Source organism: Ornithorhynchus anatinus, chromosome X5 (genome assembly GCF_004115215.2).
Source record: "Ornithorhynchus anatinus isolate Pmale09 chromosome X5, mOrnAna1.pri.v4, whole genome shotgun sequence".
NCBI lineage: Eukaryota > Metazoa > Chordata > Mammalia > Monotremata > Ornithorhynchidae > Ornithorhynchus > Ornithorhynchus anatinus.
The window spans coordinates 7,750,983-7,770,055 of record NC_041753.1 but is presented as its reverse complement, the minus strand read 5'-3'; the positions used below and the strand labels follow the sequence as shown (position 1 = coordinate 7,770,055).

Here is a 19,073-nt window from a genome sequence, read left to right as displayed (position 1 = left end):
GGCTTTAGAGGGAGGGCCGTGGGGACGTGGTACATGCCGGAAACCCCTCGCTCGCTGACTACCTGAAACCGCAAGTCCCGCCGCCCCGGGCGGACCCGCTCGCCGGCCCGCCGGCCTCGTGCCGCGGGGTGAGGGCGAGGTCCCCCTCGGGTCGAGGCTGGCATCGGTTGCCCCGCGGCGGGGGCCGGGCCGGAAGGCCACGTGGCATACGGGCGCCCGCACCCCAGCGGGCCCTCGGCGCCCGGCGCCCCCCGGCTCCGGGTGGGGCCCGGGTGAGCCCGGCGGGGTGGCACCCCGGGCCTTCGCTTCATGCCCTCGGGGCCGCGGCCGCGCACCCTCCCCGGCCCGCGAGGGTGAATCGTTGGCCCTCGGCGGCCCCGCTCCTTCGGGGTCCCTCCGGGTCCGCCCCGCTTCCCTTCTCTGCGCCTCGGTCTCCTCACCTGGAAAATGGGGCTTTCCAACCGGTCTTCGTTCAATAGTATTTATCGAGCGCTTACTATGTGCAGAGCACTGTACTAAGCGCTCGGAATGGACAATTGGGCAACACGCAGTTCTCCCTCCCATTTGGACCGTGAGTCCCGGGACAGGACGGGGGCTGCGTCTGACCTGCTTGACCCGGATCTACCTCCAACGCTCAGCGGGGTGCTGGGCTTCACAGACACCACGATTATTAACGAGGTCACTGTGGCCCCCCCGTCCGTTCCCCCCGGCCCCGACCGTCCCTGACGGTCACCCCCCGGCCGCGACTGGCGCCGGCATCTCCCCCCGCCACCGCCCCGAGAGTCGTCAAAACCCTCGGCGTCGCCGACGCTCCTCAGTGCGGCTGGCCCCCGAGCCCCGTCCCCGGGCGGCGGCGCCCTGGCCTGGCGTGAGGGGGGTGGGGGGGGTCCCCCTTTTCTCCCCGCCCCTCCCCCAGCCCCCTCACCTGGTGGTCGACGCTGCTGCCGTAGAGCCCGTTGAGGTTGGCGTAGTGGCAGTTGCGATACCACCAGCCCCCGTGGTACGAGATGGCGCAGGGGATGAGCAGATTGTTGGGGTCCCGGTCCCGCGTGGAGAAGACGCTCCCGCTGTGGTAACTCATGGAGTCCCCTGGGAGGCGGGCCGGGGGCGTCCGTCGGGGTCCCGCTCGGCCGGCCGCCCTCCCCCTCCCCCCAGCCGCGAGGACCCCGGCGGCTCCACCGACTGGGGGAAGACCGCAAAGGTCCCGGAGGGCGGGGATCGTGTTCCCTAACGCCGCTGTGCATCCCCCTCCACGGCTCGGTGCTTAACCCGGCACCCACTGAGCGCTCAATAAATACCGCTGCCTGATCGATCGACCGGTGTTGTAGCAGGAAAGGGGTGGGAGGCCGGAGACCTGGGTCCTAACACCGGCTCTACCGCCACTCGCCTGCCGGGTGACCTCGGGCGGGTCGCTTAACCTCTCCGGTCTCCTCATCTGTAGAAAGGGGCTCCGCTCCCCGCTGTCCCCCCTCCTCGGACTGTGAGCCCCTCCCTCGGCGCTCCGTCCGGCGGAAGCCCGCGGCAAATGGCAGCCGAGCCTCCGCGCGGTCGTTCTTGCCGCGGGGCCCCCCTCCCGGCTCCCCGGCCCCGCTCACCCGCGGTGCCGTGGTAGCCCTCCAAGTGGAGGCGGTAGTACTGGGAGCCGGCGGCCACGCTGAAGCTGTCGTACTCGGCGAAGACGGCCTCGTCCCCGGCGCGCAGGTCCACCCGCATCGAGTAATCCCCGGCCTGGGTCAGGTTGTGCAGGGCTTCGTTCCCGGGGGGGGGGGGGGGCGGCGGCGGTCAGCCCGGGCCCGGTCCCCTCCCCCGCTCCGCCCCCAGGGGCCCCGGGAGACGCCGACCCACCCAGCCAGAACTCTCCGGACAGGTTCCCGAAGCCCTGAGCGTAGTCCGCCCAGTCCCTCCAGAAGTCCGTGTGGCCGTCCGTGCGCCGCTGGAACACCTGTCCGGGAACGGGGCGGGGGAGAGGGGGCCGGGGGGCCGGCAGCTCAGGGAGGGGCCCGGCGAGGGGTCGGAGCCCCTTTCCCCGGCCCCGCTCCCCCATTCCCCAGGCTGCGTCCCCACCCTCTCCCCCTGCCCTCCTTCTCATCCCCATTCCCTCTCCGGACACTGTCCCCCTTCCATCCCCTTTCCCTCTCCCCCCTCCCCTTCCCAACCCATCCTCTCCCTCTTCCCCCACTGCCCTCCTCTTCCCCTCCACCCTCTCCCCTCCCCTTCTCCTCCCATCCCTTTCTCTTCCTCTTCTCCTCCCATCCCCTTTCCCTTCCCTCTCTCCCTTCCCATCCCTACCGTCCCCGTCTCCCCCTCCCTCCCCTCCCCGCCCCGTGGCTGCCCCCCGCCCCCCCCGCGCTCCCCTCACCAGCCAGCCGCCCCCGTCGGTCTCCATGTCGCAGAAGACTTCGAGGGGTCGCTCGCGGTTGCCGTTGAGGAAGACGGTGGCGTGGCGGGAGCGGGCGGGCCCGTTCTGCATCTCCTCCCCGCAGTCCCGGGGGAAGGGGACCTTCAGGCCGCCTGAAGGGGGGCAGAGAGGGGGCCGGGGGGGGGTCGGGGGGTCGGTGAGAGCCAGGCCGGCCCGGCCCCCTCGGTCCCGTCGGCCCTGGCGGGCGGGGGAGAGCGGTTACCCGTGGTGAAGACGGCGGGCACGGGCGGCGTCAGGCTGTCGCCGCGCACGGCCTGCAGGCGGACGCTGTACTGGGTGGCGGGGTAGAGGCCCCCGAGGCGGTGGGCGGTCACCCCGCCGGGGAGCAGCACCTCCTGGCCGCCGGGCAGTCGGACGGGCAGACGGACGGAGACAGAGAGAGAGGGGCGCCCGCTCAGTCCAGGGCCCGCCCGCCGGGGGCCGACCCAGGCCGCGGGCACGCCGAGGGCGCTCGACAAATACCCCGGATGGATGGCCGGTCTGGAGGCGGAAGCCCCAGGAGGCAGAGGCGGGAGGACGGACGCGGGGGCGATGTGAGCAACGCAGCCAGAAAAGGCAACGGGCCCCCCCCCGACCCCCGAGGGGCGGTGGCGGAGACCCGAGGGCGCAAAAGCCCACCCACCCTGGCCATGCCGGACCCCCGGGGTCGGGGAGTGGGGTGGGCAGGGGCGCCGGGCTGAACGGGGTGCCTCTCGGAAGGCTTCCGGGAAGAGGCGGGGGTTCGGTAGCTCTGAGGGGAAGGAGAGGCCGAGGCCGGCGAAGACGTAGAGGGCGGGAGGGAGGGCACCGGAGGAGGGGCGGGGGCGGGGGGAGTCGGCGGGAGGCAGGTTTCCCGGGCTGGAGCCCTCGAAGCCCAAAGGCGGGCGGGCTGCGTGGCGGGAGGCGGCCCACGGTCAGGCGCGGGCTGGAGGCCGGTCATCCCCGGGGTCGGAAGCCGGGCAGCCGCAGCCACGGCGACTGGGGAAGGGGGAGAGGCAGAGGAAGGGGGAGACGGGGAGACCGCCCCGTCGGGGAGGGCGAGGGGCGAGCAGCCGCAGCGGAGAGGGAGAGGGCGGGGGCCCGAGGGCACCTGGGTCTGCCCTCCGGGGGCGTCGTAGCCGAGGAGGTAGCCGGTGGGTGGGGGCTGGGGCTCGGTCCAGGTGAGCAGCGCCGAGCGAGGCTTCACCTCCAGGGCCCGCAGGTCCTGGGGGCCGTTGAGTCCTGCGGAGGCGAGACGGGGCGAGGGGATGGGCTCGCGGGGGCCACGGGGGGGATCGGAGAAGGCTGCCCTTCCGTTCCCCTCTCTCAGAACCCTCAGCGGCTTGCCCCCCGCCCCCCCCGCCCTGCCCACGGATCATCCCGCCGTCCCCTCTGGGAGGGATGGGGCGGTCTCCGCCCCCCGCCCCTGCCCGGCCCCGGGTACCGGTGGTGAAGGTGACTTTGGCCGGGGACGTGACGTTGGGGCCGCGGAGGCCGCGGACCGTGGCCGTGTAGTTGGTCTGGAGCCGGAGGTCGTGCAGCGGGTAGGACACCGAGCTGCCGGGGACCGACGCCGTGTGGGGCGGGGCTGGAGGACGGACAGGAGGACGGACGGGAGGATGGACGGGCCGGACGGGCCGGGGGTGGCGGTCTCCTCCACGGCCTCCCCCCCACCCCTCTCCCCGCCCCGCGGCCCCGCGCCGTCTCACCCTTGGGGGCCGTCACCCGCACGTCGTATCCGTCCACCGGGGCCTCGGGGGGACGCCACTGCAGCAGGGCGGCGCCGTCTGTCACGTTCAGCGCCCGCAGCTGCGTGGGGCCGTCGGGGACTGGGGGAGAGATGGGGGCGGGGGCGGTGAGGGGCAGCGAGGTGCAGTGGGGGGCAGTGAGGGGCCCCCGGCCCGCCCCGGCGCCCCACCGGCCCGGCCTGTCTCTTCCCACCGCCCTCAGCCCCACACCTCCCCCGCTGCCCCCGGGGAGCTCCCTTCCCCTCCCCGGCCCGGCTACCTCCCCCCGGCCCATCTCTTGGCCTTCTCTCTCCCGTGCCCCCGTCGAGTTGCCCCCGGCCCCTCTCTACCTCCCGCCGCTCCCCTCCCCTTCCCCCCAGCTCTGACCGGTGACGAGGAAGCCGGTGAGGGGCTCGCTCTCCTCGAAGCCACGCACGGACACCACGGTCACCTCGTAGCGGGCCCCGGGCACCAGCCCCGTCAGCCGCTCCTCGCGGCGCAGCCCGTCCACCATCACGCTCAGGGGCTCCCCTGGAGAGGAGGGGGCGGCGGTGAGGGGGGGAGGCGACGGGGAACCGGGGGCGTGGGGCGGAAGTGGAGCGGGGAGACGTCGGGGGAAAGGCTTGGGCGAACCTCCGTCGGCCAGCTGGTAGGAGATCTTGAAGCGTTCGACGCGGGTCGGGGGCAGCGTCCAGGAGACCTTGGCGGAGCTCTCTCCGACGTCGCTGAACTTGAGGTCTCTGGGGCTCTCCAGCACTGGGTGGGGCAGAAGGGGAGACGGGGCAGGGGATTGGGTGGGCGGTGGGGGGCAGAGATCCGGGGCGGGGGTCCTGGCCCCAGCCCCGTCTTGGCATAGAGAAGCAGCAAGGCCTACTGAATAGAGCCCGGGAGTCAGAAGGGCCTGGGTTCTAGTCCCAGCTCTGCCACTTGTCCGCCGTGTGACCCTGAGCAAGTCACTTCACTTCTCTGGGCCTCAGTTCTCTCATCTGGAAAATGGGGATTTAGACTGTAGGCCCCACGTGGGACCGGGACTGTGTCCAACCTGATTAGCTTGGATCTACCCCCGTGCTTAGAACAGCGCCTGGCACGTCGTCAGCGCTTAACCAACACCATAAAAAATACAACTGGAGATTCCATCTCTGTTCTCCCTCTCTTCAGACTGTGAGCCCCACGTGGGACCAGATGATCTTGGGTCCGTCCCAGTGCTCGGAACAGTGCTTGGCCCAGAATAGGCACTTTGCACGAACAGCGATAATAATAATGACGATGACGATGATGATGCTAGTAATTCTCTGGCCCCAGTGAGGCTGGGCGGGAGGAGACTGTCCGGGGTGCCCAGGGTCCCGGGTCCACCTGCCCCCGGCGGTACCTGGGCTGAGCGTGCGGGTGGAGCCCCGGAGGGTGTCGGCCTTGATGTTCTGGCGCAGGCCATCCAGGGAGAGGGTGTAGAGGGTGCCGGGCCTCAGGTCCCTGAGGACGGTTGTGCGCCGTGATCCCGGGACCTTCTGCTCGCGCAGCAGCGGGGGCGGCTCCAGCAGGCCGGGCAGCGGGGCCCCGTAGCGCAGCACGAAGGCGTCGAAGCTGTCCGGCGGGGCTTCCCAGCTCAGACGAAGGGAGCTCGTGGTCACGTCCGACACCACCAGGTGCGACAGGTGACCTTCGAACTCCCCGACCGGGGCCGGCTCTGGCGGGGGAGGGACACACACACACACACACAGTAAGGAGGGGACGCAGACACAGCGGGAGAGGGGCCTGACCCACAGTCTCACCCACCGCCCACGTCCAGCCAAAGGGTTCTTGGCTGCCCGGTGGGGGACCGGGGTCCCTGGGGTCTGCGGTCAGTCAGCCTGGAGCATCCCGGGAGGAGAGGGAGGCCTCCTGCGGGCCAGAGGTCAGATCGGGGGCTCCCGCCCAAGGGGTTCGACCCTCTTCACCAACCCCCAGTGTAGCCCGGGGTCAGGACGTCGCCCCAGAGTTCCCTGGGATGGTCCCCACTCAAACCTAACACCGTCCGAGCCGGGCTCCTCCCAGAACCACAGGGAGGGCGATGGCCAGCTGACGGTTCATCGGCTCCCTCCCATCCTCGCTCCGGTCCCCGCCGCCCCCCGTCCCCGGGGGGGTGGGGGTGGGGGGTGGTGTCGTGGGCCGGGTGGGCGGGTACCTGTGGCAGCGTCGGCGGAGATGGGTCCGAAGCGTCGCCTGCCGCGGAGCCCGAAGACGAGGAACTTGTACATGCTGTCGGGTTCCAGGTCGGAGACAGTGACCTCGGTCTGGTCTCCTCCGACTGACGTCGTGCGCGGCCGCCCGTAACGGTCCTTGTGCTGCACCAGGAAGGAGTCGAAGCGGCCCTCGGGAACCGTCCAGGAGAGGCGCAGCGAGTCCGGGGTCACGTCCGACACCGACAGCTCCCCCAGGCGGGGCTCGACGCTGGGGGCCGGGGGCTCGGTGACTGTCAGAGGGGTCGGGGGCTCCTCCTCCTCTTCTTCCTCTCGGGGGGCTGCGGCCAAAGCGGAGAGAGCGGGAGTCGGCCCGAGTGGCTCTTCCCCTCGTTCAGGTCATCGTGGGGGGCGGGTAGAGACCCATGGAGGAGCAGCCGAGGTCATGGCCTCCCCGAGGTCAACCCATCCCTCCCGCTGCTGTGACGCCCACCTTCTCAACCTCTGCCCTACGGCTCTCTCTCCTAAGGAGGGGGGTGTTTTAAGTCTCTCCCGGTCCCCCAAAGACCCCCAGGCCGAGGCTATCCCTGCCACTCTTCACCCCGTCCTTCCTGCTCCTCCATCTCATGGCCTAGTCGATCGAACCCGGGCCTTAGCGCCAGAAGGTCAAGGGTACTAATCCTGGCTCCGCCATTTGTCTCCTGTGAGGCAGGTCACTTCGCTTCTCTGTTGCCTGAGTTTCCTCATCCGGAAAATGGAGAATGAGACTGGGAGCCCCACGTGGGAGAGGGACCGTGTCCAACCCGATTCGATCGGCTCCACCCCAGCGCTTAATACAGTGACTGACACGTAGTCGGCGCTTAACAAATACCACAGTTATTATCATCTAATAATGGTCTTTGCTGAGCGCTCTTCATGCACCAAGCACTGTTTTAAGCTCTGGGGTAGATAGAAGTTAATCAGATTGGACAGAGTCCCCATCCCACATGGGCTCACAGGCGAAGCGGGAGGGAGAACGGGGATTGAATGCCCATTTGATAATCGAGGAAACCGAGGCCCAGAGAAGTGAAGGGACTTGCCCAAGGTCACACAGCAGGCAGGCGGCAGAGCCAGAATGAGACTCCGGGTCCCCTGACTTCCAGGCCCTCTCCCCAGAGCCTAGTCGCCCCATCCCGATCGAGAAGGGCGGAGGCGGCTGGGTCCTGAGGTCGAAGGCCCCAAAACTTGCCTTGAGGGATGAATTCCAGTGACGGTGGCACGCCCAAGGCCAGTGGCATTCTGGTCCCTGGAAATCACGTCCCGGCACCCGGTCCCGCCGTGCCCAGAGGAGGAGGTAGTCCGGCCAGCGGCCGAGGAAGCCCAGCGGCCGGGGGGTGGGGTGGGGGGGGGTGACGATGGGGGGATCCTCAGCTTTCCCACTCACCTGTCTCACCAACGGCATCGACGGGGCCGAGGCGCTTCCCGCCCCGCAGCCCGTAGAGGAAGAACTCGTACTTCCTGTCAGGCTCCAGGTCGGCCACCGTGACCTCGGTCTGGTCTCCCCTGATGGGCACCTCCCGGGGCCGCCCGTCTCCGTCCCTGTACTGGACCAGGAAGGAGTCGAAGCGGCCCTCGGGGACCGTCCAGGAGAGGCGCAGCGAGACTGGGGTCTCGTCCGTCACCGACAGCTCCCCCAGGCGGGGCTCTGGGGCTGGGCGGGTGGGCTCCACATCCATGGCCACTGCAGTGAGGGGTGGGCAGGAGGAGAGGGGGATCATGATCCCAGTCCTCTGGGGTGACTCTTCCGTTTGGGGGGTCGGGGGCTTTGGGGACCGGGAGACGTATTGATGTCACCCATCTGCACTACTAGCGGGGCTGCCCCATGCAGGAGGTGGGTGGGGAGGCGGACCCCAGGTAGGGGCCGAGAATGCAGGGATCCACATTTCCTTCATCCTCCTCCCAAAGGGGCAGGCCCGAAGGGGAAGATGGACTGGGGGAACCCGGAGAAGCCCCCCTCACCGGTGGTGCCGTCCGCGGTGATGGAGCCCAGGCGCTTCTTGCCGGAGAGCCCGTGGAGGAGGAACCGGTACTTCCTGGCCGGCTCCAGGCCGGAGACGGTGACCTCGGTCCGGTCTCCCCCTACTCGTACCACCTGGGGCCGCCCACCCGCGTCCTTGTACTGGACCAGGAAGGAGTCGAAGTGGCCCTCGGGGACCGTCCAGGAGAGACGCAGGGAGTCCGGAGTAGCGTCAGATACCGACATCTCCCCCAGGCGGGGCGAGGGTTTCGAGGCTGGAACTGAAAGGCAGAGAGAGGTTCGTTCGTGGGGGAGGAAAGGAAATGAGGCAGTGAGGGAGCAAGACATTCTGATGGGGCTGGGAACAGGTGCGGGGGGCGGGGGGGGTTGAGACAGAGAAGAAGGAGGGAGGCTGAGAGGAGGGAGGGAGGCTGAGAGGGAGGAGAGAAGCTGGGAGGAAGGAAGGAAGGAGGCTGGGAGGAATGAGGGAGGCTGAGAGGAAGGAGGGAAGCTGGGAGGAAGGACGGAGGCTGAGCCTCACGTTGGTTTGGGAGGGGGGGACCTCCCGGAGAGGGCCGGGGAGGAGGTGCATTCTGAAAATGCTGGAGTCATGGGAAGGGTGTGATTCGGTGGGGGTCTCCCCCCTAGAATTGGGAGGATGCAGGGATCGCATTACGGACACCAGACTGGGAGCTCCTTGTGGGCAGGGAATGTGTCTGTCAACTCTGTTATATTGGTTTCTCCCAACTGTTTAGCACAGTGCTCTGCACACAGTAAATGTCAATAGCTACGATCGATTAACTCCATGGGGACAGAGGAGAGGAAGAGAGCAGTGGATGGAAAATGAAGGGGGAAAATGAGAATGGACCAGTCGTTCAGTTGGAAGCTCTCTGAGGACAGGGATCACGTCTTCTGACTCTAGTGGACTCTCCCAAGTGCTCAGTACAGTGCTCTGCACCCAGCAGATGCTCAGTCAATACTGTGAGTGGATTGGTTGGAAGGAAGGTTGGGGGGGGCGGTCTAGGAATGCCAGGGTTTGGAGGCTGTTGGGGCTGGGAGCTCTGGATTCCTGCAGGTGGGAGGAGGGAGGGCGGGGGGGGGGGGAGGCGGGACAGATCAGAGACCTGGGGGGCTCTCACTCACGGGTCTTGGCGTCTGCCGCGACGGGGCCTCGGCGTTTCCCACCGGAGAGTCCAAACAGGAGGAACTTGTACTTCCTGTTGGGGTCCAGGCCGGAGACGGTGACCTCGGTCCGGTCTCCCCCGACGGGCACCGCCTGGGGTCGCCCGTCCCGGTCCTTGTACTGGACCAGGAAGGAGTCGAAGCGGCCCTCGGGGACCGTCCAGGAGAGGCGCAGCGAGTCCGGGGTCTCGTCCGTCACCGACAGCTCCCCCAGGCGGGGCTCTGGGACCCTGATGGTGGTCGGAGTCTCCTCCTCTTGAGGGGCTGGGGAGAGAGACAGACCGTAAGCTTGCTGGAGGCAGGGAATGTGTCCCTGATATTGTTGTGTTGCACTCTCCCCAGCGTTTAGTACAGTCACCTGCACAGAGTAAGCACTCAATAAATATGACTGATTGAGGCAGAGACAGAGAGAGGAAAAAGAGAGACAGAGGGAGGCAAATAGAGAGAAACGGAGACAGAGGGAGGCAGAGAGAGAAGAATAGAGACAGAGGGAGGCAAAGAAAGAAACAGGCCGAGTGGAGGCAAAGAGAGAGTCAGAGAAATAGAGAAAGAGAGAGGGAAGCAAAAAGAGAATCAGAGCTACAAAGACAGAGGCAGAGGGAGAGACAGTGAGAGAGAAACCGAGGCAGTGGGAGGCAAAATGAAAGTCAGAGACGGAGAGAGCCAGAGAGCCGCCGAGAGAAAAACAGAGTCAAAGGGAGGCAGAGAGAGACTCAGAGAGAGATGGGGAGGCAAAGGGAATCAGAGCGACAGAGAGAGAGAGAGAGAGGGAGACACAGTGAGACAGAGCAAAAGGCAGAAACAGAGATGGGGAGGCAAAAGAATGAGTCAACGAGAGACACGGACAGATAAGAGGGATAGAAATGGAGAGAATCAGAGAGATAGAAAGGGAGAAACAGGGAGGCAGACAGTGAGACAAAGAGAGATGCAGGGGAAGGAAGCAGGCAGGGTCAGGGAAGGCATGGAGCGCGGCGTGGAGCAACAGTGAGGAATGGTGGCCCCGGCAGCCGGTAGGACCCGCAGCCCAGAGTCTGGGGACAGGTGTAGGGCAAAGAGGAAGGTAAATCAAATCAGATCCCGAGCTCCACTTCCGGGGCTCTGCTCCCGGCACTGACCTGTCACACCCACTACGGAGGCTGGTCCCACGCGCTGTTTCCCACGCAACCCGAACAGGTTCATCTTGTACTTCCGATCGGGCTCCAGGCCGGAGACGGTGACCTCGGTCTGGTCGCCCCCGACCCGCACCGCCTGGGGCCGCCCGTCCGCGTCCTTGTACTGGACCAGGAAGGAGTCGAAGCGGCCCTCGGGGACCGTCCAGGAGAGGCGCAGCGAGTCCGGGGTCACGTCCGTCACCGACGGCTCCCCCAGGCGGGGTTTCGCGGGGGGCTCCGGGGCCTCCGTGGTCGGGGTCTTCCGTTCTTGCGGGGCTGGGGCAGGAAGAGAGGGTGGGCTAGAAGAGGGGCCCTCGAGGGCTCTGGGCCGGAAGCGGAGCCGGCCATCAGACGAACGATAGCGGAGCCCCGAAATCTGACTTCTGTGGCGGCTTGACCGAGCACGCTCCGATCACCCGAACGTGCTCGGAATTCCCGGCGGGAACGTCGGTGTTGCCGGCTGGCTTTACCTCCCAGATCCTCATCGGGGCCCAGCTCTGGTGCGGACCAGTGCCCACCAGTGCCCACAGGGCTCCCTTCTCGGCCTCCTGGAGATCGGGAAGGGGCCGTTCTCCTTCGCGGTGGGTTGGGACCCACCTGTGGACCAGGCACGGGGACCGGACCGGCTCTGAGCGCCGACCCCGGGGGCTCTGCCCTCGCCACTCACCCGTCACTCCTACCACGGAGACGGGGCCCACGCGCTCGTCGCCATGGAGACCGTAGAAGTGCATCTCATACGTCTGGTCGGGCTCCAGGCCGGAGACGGTGACCTCGGTCTGGTCGCTTCCGACGGGCACCGTCTGGGGCCGCCCGTCCGCGTCGCGGTACCGGACCAGGAAGGAGTCGAAGCGGCCCTCGGGGACCGTCCAGGAGAGGCGCAGCGAGTCCGGGGTCTCGTCCGTCACCGACACCTCCCCCAGGCGGGGTTTCGCTGGGGGTGCGGGCACTTTCTGAAGTGGGGCTGGAACAGAGACATCAGGTTGGACACAGTCCATGTCCCACATGGGGCTCACACTCATAATCCCAATTTTACAGGAGAGGTAACTGAGGCCCAGAGATAATAATAATACTAATAGTTGCGGTATTTGTTAAGCGCTTACCGTGTGCCCGGCACTGTACTATAAGCAAATCGGATTGGACACAGTCCCTATCCCACGTAAGGGCTCACAGTCTCAATCCCCATTTTACAGATGAGGGAACTGAGGCCCACACGAGTGAAGTGACTTGCCCAGGGTCACACAACAGACGAGTGGAGAAGCTGGAATTAGAACCCAGGGCCTTCTGACTCCCAGACCCGGGCTCTTAAGATGGCTTGATTGCCTGGGGATTTAATATCCCTTCTCCCTCCCGCTTAGACTGTGAGTGTCATGGGGCAGGGATTGTGTCCGGCCTGGTTATCTTGGATCTGCCTCAGTGCCTAGTACAGTGCCTGGCACATAGTAAGCACTGACTGAAGAAATATAGCCTGGGAATATCAGGCAAAAAAATAGCCAAAGACCCAGCATGAACCCGACCACCTCTCTGGCCCACTCGCGACTGTCAGATGTCTGGTAGGGTTTACGGCTCTTGGGGGAAACAAATCAGTCAGTCGTATTGACCGAGCGCTTACTGCGTGCACAGCGCTGTACTAAGAGCTCGGGAGGGGACAATACAACAGAGGTGGTAGACCCGTGCCTTGTCAGTCTAGAGTGAAATGTGTCCAGAGAAGCTATCGGGGGAGTAAACAAAGACCCAGGATCGGCACTGCCGGGAGGAAAACTGAGTCTAATCCCACGCCCCTCGCTCACCGGTCTCTCCGACGACGGAGACGGGGCCCACGCGCTGTTTGTCGTGGAGGCCGTAGAGGTTCATCTTGTACTTGCGGTCGGGCTCCAGGCCGGAGACGGTGACCTCGGTCTGGTCTCCCCCGACGGGCACCGCCTGAGGTCGCCCGTCCCGGTCCTTGTACTGGACCAGGAAGGAGTCGAAGCGGCCCTCGGGGACCGTCCAGGAGAGGCGCAGCGAGTCCGGGGTCTCGTCCGTCACCGACACCTCCCCCAGGCGGGGCTTCGTAGGGGGCTCTGGGGCTTCGTAGGGGGCTGGGGCTGGGGATGTTTGAGTCTCTTCTTCTTCTTCTTGTCGGGAGAGGAGAGCGAGACACACACACACACAAAACAGAAGATGAGCCTGGCTGAGGGACCCCTGCCCCATCGCTGAATATATTTGGGTCAAGAGAGCGAGACGTTTTGGGGAGAGCCTTCGATTCTTGCCAACGGAACTGTAGTCCTGAAAGGAGTGCCATTTCGAAGGCCCTTCTGTTGCCAGGAGCAGATGAGGAGGCCGTAACGAGGCCGTGGGACATGAGATGGGGGCCGGGGGAGGGGGCGTCCTCTCTCTTAGACTTGGACGGGGGTCCTGTGCGGGGGGTTGCTCTTGTACAGGGTCCGTCACACGTCCGGGACGACTGACAGTTCCCAGTGGGATAATAATAACATTTATGGTATTTGTTAAGTGCTTACTATGTGCCAGGCACTATTTTAGGCGCTCGGGTAGTTACGGGTTAATCACCCTGGACAGTCCCTGAACCACACGAGGCTCACGGTCTAAGTACGAGGGAGAACGGCCATCGAATCCCCATTTTACAGTTGAGGTGGGCACAGAGAAGCAAAGTGACTTGCCCAAGGTCACAGGGCAGACACACTGCGGAGTCGGGATGAGAAATCGCGTCTTCCGACTCGCAGGCCCTTGCTCTTTCCCTAAGGCCCTGCTGCTTCTCAGTCCCTCCAATGGAATGAGTAGGGCAAAGGCTAGTGTCGTGGGTAAGACGCCGTGCACAGCAGCTCTGGGGAACACAAACTAGGAAATGCCCACCCCGGCCCAACACTACCTGGGGCCTCCAGCATCCGGAAAGTCCTCCCTGAAAACCGCCCCCCCGCGCAAACTCACAGCTCGGTGGGACAGACTGGGAGTCAGGAGACCTGGGTTCCACCCTGCCCTCCCCCTCTTCCTCCCCAGCCCCCCACCCCACTCCCCCCAACTCTGCCCCGGCCTGCTAAGTGACCCATCTTCTGGCCCATCTTCTTCAGTAACGTGGGAATACGACTCTTGCTCTCCCTACCTGTTAGACTGAGAGTCGGTGAGTCAATCTAATTTACTGAGCACTTACTGTGAGCAGAGCCCTGTACTAAACACTTGGGAGAGTATGATATAATAAAAACAGGCACATTCCCCGCCCACAAAGAGCTTTCTGTCTAGAGAGCCCCGGATGGGACAGGGACTGTGTCCAGGCCGATGATCTTGCATCTTCCTGTGCTTAGCACAGTGCTTAGTGTTTGGTTCTACCATAATCACTTCTAGGACCCAGAGCACAATCAGGGGAAGGCGAGAAGCAAGGGCCGTGGGGGTCGGAAACCGGAGCGGGGCCCTCTACTTACCCGTCACTCCGACCGCGGACACAGGGCCCACGCGTTGTTTACCCAGGAACCCGAAGAGATTCATCTTATACTTCTTGCTGGGCTCCAGGCCGGAGACGGTGACCTCGGTCCGGTCGCCGGCCACGGGGACCGCCTGGGGCCGTCCGTCCCTCCCCTTATACTGGATGACGAAGGAGTCAAACCGGCCTTCTGGGACCGTCCAGGAGAGGCTCAGGGAGTCTGGCGTCTTGTCCGAGACCAAGAGCTGTCCCAGGCGGGGCGCCGGGGAGGGAATCTCTTCCTGTGGAGCTGAGATGGGGGAAGAGAAGTGGGGGAGGGTGGGGTCGGTCAGTGGCCACTGCAGAGGCAAAGTGATCTGCTGGCCCTTTTTTTGCTTTTCATTTGTTGGTTTTAATGGAATTTTGTTAAGCGCTTACTATGTGACAAGATCACCACGTTGGACACAGACCGTGTCCCACACTCATAACCCCGATTTTACAGTCGAGGCAACTGAGGCGCAGAGAAGTCAAGTGACTTGCCCAAGGTCACACAGCAGTCAAGCGGCGGAGCAGGGATGAGGACCCGGGTCCTCTGAATCCCGGGCCCGGGCTCTTTCCGCTGCTTCTCCGATTGGCAGAGGTGGCCCCCGGGGCCACTGAGGGCTAGCAGAGCGCCTTTGTGCTGCCCCAGAGAGACCCACGCACGTGCAGATGGGCAGACAAAGGGAGGCAGAGGCGGGGGAGAAGCGGGGACCTGATGTGAGAGAAACTGAGGAGCACAAAGACGATGGGATGGGCGGGAGAAAGTGCAGCGAGTGTCGTGTTGAAACGTGACCACTTGGCCGCAGTGGGCCTGGGTTGGCTTTCCGGAACAAAGCCGAGTTTTGAAATGGGTTTTCACATCTTACAGACAGTTACTCTTCCCCGCTTCAAAACCTCACCGAAGGCCCATCTCCTCCAAGAGGTCTTCCCTGACCAAGCCCTCATTTCCCCTTCTCCCACTCCCTTCTGGGTCACCCTGACTTATTCCCTTTATTCACGGCCCCCTCCCGACCCCACGGCGCTTACGTACATATCCACGATTTATTTCTTTATATTAATGTCTGCCTCCCTCGTCGTGGGCAGGGAATGTGCTGTTATATTGTTGTGTCTCCCAGGGGTTTAGTACGGTATCCTGCCCACGGTAAACGCTCAATATATGCGATTGACTGATTGGGAGGCCTTCTAACGGTCAGGGGGTTTGGAAGACGAGAAGACAAGAGTCAAGGGTTGGAACGGGGCATGAGCCGCAAGTTCTGACCCACTGAGAATGCTCAGGAGGGACACCTTGGGTGGTTCGGTGACAGCACGGCGAGATGGAGCAGTAATGAGCCCGTTCGGGTGGTTGTGAGGAGACCGATGACCAGAGGGGAGGTCGGACGCAGGATCGCAGGGCGAAGACCGGGGCCCGACAACCGTATCTGGCCCCGAGCTCCCCGCGCCCCTCTCTCACCTGTCTCTCCGACGACGGAGACGGGACCCACGCGCTCTGGGCCGTGGAGGCCATAGAGGTTCATCGTGTACTTCCTGTCGGGCTCCAGGCCGGAGACGGTGAGCTCGGTCTGGTCTCCCCTGACCCGCACCGTCCGGGGCTGCCGGTCCGTGTCCTCATACTGGACCACAAAGGAGTCGAAGGGGCCCTCGTGGACCGTCCAGGAGAGGCTCAGGGAGTCCGGGGTCACGTCCGTCACCGACAGCTCCCCTAGGCGGGGCTCGGAGGGGGGTTCGGTAGGAGGCTCTGTAGTGGGCTCGGAGGTCAGCAGTCCCTCATCTCCGGGGGCTGAGGTAGACCGAGGCGGAGAGAAAGAGTGAGACAGAGGCAGGGCCAGGCGGATTTGGGATGAGGGACATTTCCCTAATCGGGGAGTTGGTAATCCAGACGACTTTTAGCCCTTAAAATCAGACTTCCAGGGGGAGTCCTCCCTGACACAGTTTGACACGCTGAGCACGCTCAGAACTTCTACTGAGAGCAGTTAAAGGGACCGACAACAAAAAGGATCAAACCCCCCTGAAGCCCACCACTCCCTTCCAGCCCTTCCTCACACTCAACTCCTCTCCGAGCGCCGGCATCAACTCTCCGGCCGGCTGAGCCCCGAGGCCCACCGGGGGCCTGAAGGCCCAAGGTCTGGCTCTCGGGTGGGAGAGGCCAGACAGAGGCACGTAGGTCAGGGCTGGACAGGAAGGGAAATGGACACCGGTCCCCTCGCTCACCTGTCACCCCAACCACCGACATGGGGCCCACTCGCTGTCTGCCACGGAGGCCGTAGAGGTTCAGCTTGTACTTGCGGTCGGGCTCCAGGCCGGAGACGGTGACCTCGGTCTGGTCTCCCCCGACCCGCACCGCCTGGGGCCGCCCGTCCGCGTCCTTGTACTGGACCAGGAAGGAGTCGAAGCGGCCCTCGGGGACCGTCCAGGAGAGGCTCAGGGAGTCCGGGGTCACGTCCGTCACCGACGGCTCCCCTAGGCGGGGCTCGGAGGGGGGTTCGGTAGGAGGCTCTGTAGTGGGCTCGGAGGTCAGCAGTCCCTCATCTCCGGGGGCTGAGGTAGACCGAGGCGGAGAGAAAGAGTGAGACAGAGGCAGGGCCAGGCGGATATGGGATGAGGGACATTTCCCTAATCGGGGAGTTGGTAATCCAGACGACTTTTAGCCCTTAAAATCAGACTTCCAGGGGGAGTCCTCCCTGACACAGTTTGACACGCTGAGCACGCTCAGAACTTCTACTGAGAGCAGTTAAAGGGACCGACAACAGAAAGGATCAAACCCCCCTGAAGCCCACCACTCCCTTCCAGCCCTTCCTCACACTCAACTCCTCTCCGAGCGCCGGCATCAACTCTCCGGCCGGCTGAGCCCCGAGGCCCACCGGGGGCCTGAAGGCCCAAGGTCTGGCTCTCGGGTGGGAGAGGCCCAGACAGAGGCACGTAGGTCAGGGCTGGACAGGAAGGGAAATGGACACCGGTCCCCTCGCTCACCTGTCACCCCAACCACCGACATGGGGCCCACTCGCTGTCTGCCACGGAGGCCGTAGAGGTTCAGCTTGTACTTGCGGTCGGGCTCCAGGCCGGAGACGGTGACCTCGGTCTGGTCTCCCCCGACCCGCACCGCCTGGGGCCGCCCGTCCGCGTCCTTGTACTGGACCAGGAAGGAGTCGAAGCGACCCTCGGGGACCGTCCAGGAGAGGCGCAGGGAGTCCGGGGTCACGTCCGTCACCGACGGCTCCCCCAGGCGGGGTTCTGCGGTGGGCTCGGGCGTCGGCGGTTCCTCATCTCTGGGGGCTGAAGTAGAGGGAGGTGGGGAAAGAGGGTGAGCCAGATGCAGGGGCACGAGGACTAGGGACGGGGGAGATTTCGTTAATCAGGGCGTCAGGAGTCAGATGAGTTTTAGCCCTTACAACTCGGACTCCCGGGGGAAGTCCTGCCTGCAATAATCTGATGTCCTGAGGAGGCTCAGAATTCCACCGAGAGCAGTTTAAAGGGACTGATAACGGGTCAGGACAGAACCGGCCCCAGGGAACCCCACCACCCCCTTCTAGCCCTTTCTCGTGCTCAGCTCCGCTCTCGGCTCCAGTGTCAACTCTTTGGCCACCTGAACCCCAGGGCCCGCCGAGAGCCTGAAGGCCAAAGGCCTGGCTTTGGTGTGGAAGTGACCCAGAAAGAGGTGCTTAGGCGAGGGCCGGACAGTAAGGGAAAGCTTACTGTCTCCTCCCTCCCTCCCCTCTCTCACCTGTCACCCCAACCACGGGGATGGGGCCCACTCGCTGTTTCCCATGGAGACCGTAGAGGTTCAGCTTATATTTATGTTCGGGCTCCAGGCCGGAGACGGTGACCTCGGTCTGGTCTCCCCCGACCCGCACCGCCTGGGGCCGCCCGTCCGCGTCCTTGTACTGGACCAGGAAGGAGTCGAAGCGGCCCTCGGGGACCGTCCAGGAGAGGCGCAGGGAGTCCGGGGTCACGTCCGTCACCCAAGGCTCCCCTAGGTGGGGCTTCGAAGGAGGCTCCGTGAGGGGCTCTGTGGGGGGCTCGGAGGTCAGCATTTCCTCGTCTCCGGGGGCTGAGGTAGACGGAGCCAGGGAGAGAGTGTGAGCCAGATACAGGGCCACGGGGATTTGGGATGGGGATTTTGTTAATCGGGGAGTTGGGAATCGGTGGTGGTTCCTGCCTGACACAGCTTGACATCCTAAACGTGCTCAGCACTTCCCCTGAGAGCTGTCAAAGGGACCGACAACAGGCCCGAACCCCACCATCCCCTTCCAGCCTTTCCTCGCACTCAGGTCCGCTCTGAGTTCCAGGGACGACTCTCTGGCCAGCGGAGCCCCGGGGCCCACCGGGATCCTAAAGACCCAAGGCCTGGCTCTGGTGTGGGGGTGACCCAGACGGAGGCGCTTAGGTCAGGGCCAGACAGGAAGGGAAACAGACGCTACTCCACCCGCTCACCTGTCACTCCAACCACGGAGGCCGGGCCCACACGCTGTCTGCCACGGAGGCCGTAGAGGTTCAGCTTGTATTTGTGTTCGGGCTCCAGGCCGGAGACGGTGACCTCGGTCCGGTCACCCGTGACCCGCACCGCCTGGGGCCGCCCGTCCCCATTCTTGTACTGGATGACGAAGGAGTCGAAGCGGCCCTCGGGGACCGTCCAGGAGAGGCGCAAGGAGTCCGGGGTCTCGTCCACCACCACCAGTGGCCCCAGGCGGGGCTCCGCGGGGGGCACCGGTGCTTCGGTGGGGGCCCGGACCATAGAGGTCGGAGTCGAAGGAAGGTGGCCTGGGGGGATACAGGACAAGGGTCAGGAGGCCTCGATTCTAATCCGGGCTCTGCCATTTGCCTGCTGTGTGATCCTGGGCCGGTCACTTTGACTTCTCTGTGCCCCAGTTCCCTCCTAGTTAGTTAAGCGTGTCCATCGGGGGCAGAGAAGAAGCTCGGAGGAGAACTCCAAGAGACTGAAAAGATGGAGGGGGACTGGGAGGGAGAAAGCTGATACAGAGGGCTGCCTGGGTAGCAGAGAAAGAGAGGAGATCCAAGGGCGGGGCCTGGGATCTTCAGGAGAAACCTCTGGGGGA

At 64.8% G+C, this 19,073-nt stretch overlaps 1 protein-coding gene across 1 annotated transcript in view; it reads right to left on the bottom strand.

Moving 5' to 3' along the window:
• TNXB (tenascin XB) overlaps nucleotides 1–19,073 on the bottom strand; it is a 49,220-nt gene that overhangs the window by 287 nt on the left and 29,860 nt on the right. The window contains 24 exon segments of the mRNA XM_039910820.1: nucleotides 926–1,089; nucleotides 1,596–1,758; nucleotides 1,847–1,942; nucleotides 2,360–2,511; nucleotides 2,622–2,754; nucleotides 3,489–3,619; nucleotides 3,822–3,965; nucleotides 4,087–4,206; nucleotides 4,492–4,635; nucleotides 4,738–4,860; nucleotides 5,474–5,788; nucleotides 6,266–6,601; nucleotides 7,684–7,980; nucleotides 8,259–8,537; nucleotides 9,400–9,702; nucleotides 10,554–10,865; nucleotides 11,257–11,550; nucleotides 12,377–12,703; nucleotides 14,003–14,290; nucleotides 15,473–15,799; nucleotides 16,231–16,557; nucleotides 16,990–17,292; nucleotides 17,741–18,067; nucleotides 18,451–18,777. Of these exon segments, the coding sequence (XP_039766754.1) occupies nucleotides 926–1,089; nucleotides 1,596–1,758; nucleotides 1,847–1,942; nucleotides 2,360–2,511; nucleotides 2,622–2,754; nucleotides 3,489–3,619; nucleotides 3,822–3,965; nucleotides 4,087–4,206; nucleotides 4,492–4,635; nucleotides 4,738–4,860; nucleotides 5,474–5,788; nucleotides 6,266–6,601; nucleotides 7,684–7,980; nucleotides 8,259–8,537; nucleotides 9,400–9,702; nucleotides 10,554–10,865; nucleotides 11,257–11,550; nucleotides 12,377–12,703; nucleotides 14,003–14,290; nucleotides 15,473–15,799; nucleotides 16,231–16,557; nucleotides 16,990–17,292; nucleotides 17,741–18,067; nucleotides 18,451–18,777 (5,732 nt within the window).